Source organism: Vollenhovia emeryi, unplaced genomic scaffold (assembly GCF_000949405.1).
Source record: "Vollenhovia emeryi isolate VEMERY1.0 unplaced genomic scaffold, V.emery_V1.0 DF939216.1, whole genome shotgun sequence".
NCBI lineage: Eukaryota > Metazoa > Arthropoda > Insecta > Hymenoptera > Formicidae > Vollenhovia > Vollenhovia emeryi.
In genome coordinates this window covers 183,200-189,107 of record NW_011967150.1, presented here as the reverse complement: position 1 = coordinate 189,107, position 5,908 = coordinate 183,200, and the positions used below count along the sequence as shown (strand labels likewise).

The window sequence follows — 5,908 nt, the reverse complement described above, 5'->3', positions numbered from 1 at the left end:
AAAACAGGCCATTGTTTTCATCCGCAAACAAAAAGAGAATGTCCAGTTTCTATCAGGCCTTGGCCTAAACTAGTTCACAGTAAGTATATATGTAATTGGAAAGATCTTGAAGAGTAGAGAAATTTTCCCAATGGGCATAACCTTAGACACAATACTGGGTAGTGGAGATAATATCTGAAAAGTTTTTTGGCCATCACGGACTGTATTAAGGCTTGAAAGGAGGAGATACCTGCCAAAGGCCCTCAGCGAAATAACTGAGTAGATCTGAAGTCACGAGAGTTACAGTGATATCTGTGTGGTATTTGAAAGCTCTGACAAAGAGTATCCAGGGTGATTTGAATTGTTTCAATGGCTGGTTGGTGCTGGGAAGACTTGTAAGCTTAGATAAGTCTAGTCCGGACCAGGTATAACGGCTAGTTGGTGCTGGGAAGGTTTGTGAGCTTAGTCCGAACGAGCTATGATATCTGGTTGGTGCTGGGAACACTTGTAAGCTTAGTCCGGACCAGCTGTAGTGGTTGGTTGGTGCTGGGATGGCTTACAAGTTTAGTCCGGACCAGGTGTAGTGGCTGGTTGGTGCTGGGAAAGCTTATAAGCTTAGACCGTACTAGTCCGTATTGCTGAGTTAGTGCTGAGAGAATTTGATAAACCTTGTTTGCACTAGCTTGTAGTGACTGGTTGGTGCTGAAAGGGCTTTACAAGCCTAGTCCGGATGAACCATAATGACTGATTGGTGCTGGAAGGACTTGCAAACCTTCAAAGTAGTCATAACCTTTTATAAGACATGCTTCCACGCGGCAACGGTGGATATCTGGTTATACAAACTAAGTGCCTTATATAACGTTTGTGAAACTTCAGTTCTTAAATAGTTTATGTCACATACGTTCAATACCTCTACACAACATGTAGAGTTATTTAATATCTATTTTTACGGTTAAAAAATTACTTTTCAGTCATAATATAAAAAGGGTCATTACTCTCAATCCCAGTCATTTAAATCAGAAAGAGTGATATATTTAGACTCTACTCTTCGGTCTCATTACAATAATATTCTTATTGTGAACCACGTTAGGCCCATCTGGACATCGTCATTTGAGCCTCTATTGATTAAGATATTGAACCATGCCATTCCTTGGAGTGATACTGATATATACGTGGGTATTATTTTGAATGTTAGTCTCGGATAGAGACTTGCCATACATGATTGCATTTCGTAAGTCTTTTGAAATCCTTAAAACCTGCCCAGAAAACATTTTGCGCGCAAACATGTGGCATTACGACGACGCACTTGCATAGAATTTTGCTTGCGCTGTTGAGCCATTTTTGTACGCGAGTCGATAGATATTTGCGCGCACAATTATACGTTGATACACGAGCTAGCCACTTGCGTGCAAAAGCACAGACTGAACATATCTTACGGACAAAACTCGGGCAAATCGCATACAAATTTACATGCGTAAGACAAGCAAAATTTGCGCGCAAGAATTGTTATCTGGGTGGTGTCTTATGATTGATTTGAGCAGTTTACTAAATGTTTTCATAAAATTCTTAATGTATAAAGTGTGCGCTTGACCTGCATTACTTTATGCATCTCCTGTGGAGACTGCTGCAGTTCGTGTACATTTAAATTTACTAGAAAGACTTCAAATTATATAAAACAAGTTTTTAAGAATGATTCTTGGTTTGCTTGATAACACTGTTATTTTAACATTATACAGAGCAATATCAAATATGTTGACAAAGTAATCACAAAATTAATCGCTAATGCATATAAAAATGACCATGAGAGTTTCTTCGTCATTGATACGTCATGTCACTTGGCCGATTAGGCCGACACTTGTTCCGATCGATGGTGCATGGCTTGGCTGGGCTACACTTGGCCAATTTCAAAGAAGTGCAAAATTGGTTGGATGAATAGTTTCGGTCCAAAGACGTGTCGTTTTATCGTCGCGGTATTCATGTATTGCCAGAGAGATGGCAAAAATGTGTAGCTAGCGAGGGACGATACTTCAAATAAACCATTGCTTCTTCATAGAGGAAGCTTTGTTTTCGTGAAAAAATTTTTTTCCTAGTTTTCTTTGAAAACATGTTTAGAATGTTCCAAAACGTCCAAAAATCACATTCAGAAAAATGTCGGTATGTATGTCTACGCCCCTATGGCATGCCGTGTCATTTTTCAGTAGCATAAATAATATTCTACTCGATATAAAAGTTTCAAAAAATAATTATCTTAAGAAAAAGTGCGATTCTTATTAATGAATTAAAATTATGTCGAACATAATAAAAATTGGATGAATTTAAATTACCTCTAAACAAATAAAACCGAATTTTTATTATGTCCCAAGTTAACTTTAATTCATTCAATTATTATTATGTCGGGACATAATTAAAATTCAGAATTAAAATTATGTTTTGACATAATTTTAATGCATCGGATGAAAATTATGTCTTAACACATAATTTTTTATCGGTAGAAAGAAACTGAAAACCGAATGGGGTATTAGAGCAATGAGGTATGAAAAAAGAAGTAGAGAGAGCGGAAAGAATAAATTAGTCGTAGCATGTTGGGAGGAAAAAGAAAAAGTAAAATATGGATTGGTAAAAGGGAAGAAAGATTTATTTAGCGATGAAAGGGAAAGTTATTATAATAATATGGGATGGGGACTTGAGGCGGTAAGAATTTTGAGAAGGGAAGGTGCTGACATGGAGAGTATTGTTAGAGAAAGGGAACAAGACATTCAAGAACAAATAATAGAGAGTAAAATTAGAAATTCGAGGTTTAATAAAAGATATACAAAGATAGGGGTAGTATATGGAAAACCCAAATATTTATTAAAGGAGAATATTGAGAAGGTTTTATTAGGCGATGGAATCAGAGCATTGATTAGACTGAGATGTGGAAATATGGAGGAGGCGAACAAATACTGGTTAGAGGAGGCGGATTGGAGATGCAAATTTTGCAAAGAGGGCAGAGATAACCTGGAACACTACGTGGGAGAATGTACGATAGTCAAAGACTGGTTTATTAATTTAGGCAGAAATACGGGAAAAAGGATAAGCTCTGTAACGAGGAATTAGGCAAAGAAAAAGAGAGGTTACTAAAAAGGTTATGGAATGAGAGAGAGAGAGGTATGTTAGGGAGAGTAGGAAGGAAGAAGAAGAGCAAAAAGGGAAAGAAACATTGTAAAGAAAGAGATAGGCAGTTGTAAATTAGAGTAGGTGCGAACAAGTATGGATGGATGAGTGGATTAAGCATTAATTGTAAACCAAGTCCTTTTCTTGGCTGTAAGCTGAAAATAAATACACTTATATATACATGGATAAAGTTTATTGTTTTTCTAATACAAATCTCATAGCTGTCATTTGAAGAGGAAAATTATATAATAACACTGAGAAAAATAACCAATTAAATATAATCGGATAATCCAATTACATAAAAACGGATCCAATTAAATTGTATCCAATTAAATTGTATACTCGATGAAAAATATGATCGGTTTTCCAATCAAATTTCATCGGTAACTGTATTTCATCGGATAAATTTTATCGGATGTATCCATAATTTAATCGAAACACGTAATCGGAAAAATTAACCATCGGAAACGCTATTTAATTGGTTTATCCGATGGAAATTTTTCTCACAATCAGTGAAAGCTTTTGTATTTATTGCCATGTACTCGTGTCTATGTACTCGTCTCCTGCAAAAATTGTTCAAAAAAGAAATGCATATGTTAAATATGGAAATGCAAGAGAATTTTTATCTGATACACTGTACATTGTTATACTTACACATATCACCGTCCATGGGATTATCTACATCCTTTCATTGTAATCCCATGGACGGTATGTATAAGTACAATGTACAATTATAATCGTTTAATCAAATTAATTAGTAACACCAGTACCTCTAATTCCATAAATTGATTTTCTTCTGGCATCCAATCCATGTTTTCATCCTTTGGGTCCTCCAACCACTCCCAATCCATAAATTCGTCTAACATAATTTTCTGAAAAGGCTGTACATTTACTTTGCGTCTTACAATTAGACGCGTGAATAAACCGCGATTGAGCAAGAGAGAGATAATTAAGCGTTATAGTCCAGATATCCATTGGTCAAATTGCTCATCCGTTGTATTCACATTGTCGCGCTCCATGCGGGCACTCAACTGACTCTTGCTTCGAGTCGCCGGGAGTTCTGGATTCTGCACGTGTCCATTCTCGTCGAGAAAGTATGTTTTCAAAGATTTGTATTATTTATATTATATTATGTACAGCACTTTAATTAATATTGTATTTATATTTTATATTTACTTGCATTATACAATATATTTAAATCTGGCTTGTGTATATACAAACTTGTATTACTTCGCAAAAGGTTATATTCCCTAGTTTTCGTGAGAGAGGAATGTGATCCAGTAACGTCACGTCAGTCACGTGTCACTGCAAAAATTGTTAAAAGAAATGCATATATTAATATGGCAATGCAAGACACTTTTTATCTGATACACTGTTATCCATTGTTATACTTACACAGTGTAAGTTTAACAATGTACAGTGTATCAGAAATTTATTCGATTTAAATTATTTAGTATCATAAATACCTCCTCTTCCGTGTTATCATATACTCGCTCACAAATCATTTGGTTTTTTGAGTCGTTTGACTCCCAGTCTATTTTATTATTGTCTGTTGACGACCCATCGTCAGACTCCCATTCCATATTTTTATTGTCTTTTGGGTCCTCGGATGACCAATCCATACGTTCCTTTTCTGGGTCCTCGGATGACCAATCCATACGTTCCTTTTCTGGGTCCTCGGATGACCAATCCATACGTTGCTCTTCTGGGTTGTTTGATGACGAAGCCATATATAGTTCCTTCTCTAAGTCATCCTCCGAAGACCAATCCATAAGATTGGCTTTCGGGTTTTCCGTTTTTTTGCAAGAGAAGGAGAGATGGAGAGAGAGAGAGAGAGAGAGAGAGAGAGAGAGAGAGAGAGAGAGAGACAGTCCAATATTTATTTTGTACATTACCTTCTTTAATCCTTCATCATTTGTGGAATTTGCGTCGTCATCTGTGAACACAAAGCAGAGTAAAAAAGTTTTCTTGAACATAAACTCAGAATGAGAGTTTCTGAAAATTTTACTTACTAACATCCAAATTTTTGCGCATCCTTAACGTTTGTTCCTCCGCAAGATTCTTTTTTAAGATTGTTCTCGATTGGTCTCCTAAACACAGAATTAATTATAACTCAGTACAACAGTACATAATAACACGTTACTTAAATAGAAATCTAAACAAGTGCATTTACCTTTAACATTGTGAGTCTCCTTTGACTTCCTCTCTTGTTTATCTTCATTTCCTTCATGCGGTATAAATGAATTCGATGCTCCAGGACGGAGAAAGTGTCTGTACAACGAATGTTTTATACAATTAAGAATTTTAGAAATTTATAGGGTAAATGTCCCAATTACTGCCAGTGTCCCAATTACTGCCGCTTTTTTTAATTGTAGTATTAGAATAAAAAGTATAAAAACGTTATATATTAGAAATATTTTAATGTAAAATTGGTTGGATGAATAGTTTCGGTCCAAAGACGTGTCGTTTTATCGTCCCCCAAGAAAATATAAAATTCGTCGAGTAAAGCCGCTTCGCGTATCCCTATGATTTTCACGCATGGTCGGATGGTGTACATGATTTCGCGAAAACCAGTCGTCTGAAACAAAAATAAAAAATATGCTCGTTATCTGTATTGTATTGGCTTTCGGCTGACGGAGCATTTTTTGTTTTTTCATTTTTGGCGACGAGAAAAAAATTCCTGAATTTTGACTGCAATTTTTGGGCCTGTGTCGTTTTCGACAAATTTGCCGAATTGGCCAAAACTGCATCTTTATTAAATAAATGTTAATCAGAA

At 35.9% G+C, this 5,908-nt stretch overlaps 1 protein-coding gene across 1 annotated transcript; it reads right to left on the bottom strand.

Moving 5' to 3' along the window:
* Window positions 1-4,029: 4,029 nt before the first annotated feature.
* Window positions 4,030-5,585, bottom strand: LOC105560934. Its single transcript, XM_012010463.1, has 2 exons — window positions 5,306-5,585; window positions 4,030-5,222 (listed from the first exon to the last, which is right to left on the bottom strand). Exon 2 carries the CDS (start codon window positions 5,148-5,150, stop codon window positions 4,557-4,559), a length of 594 nt encoding a protein of 197 aa, XP_011865853.1. The 5' UTR covers window positions 5,151-5,222; window positions 5,306-5,585; the 3' UTR covers window positions 4,030-4,556.
* Window positions 5,586-5,908: the final 323 nt, after the last annotated feature.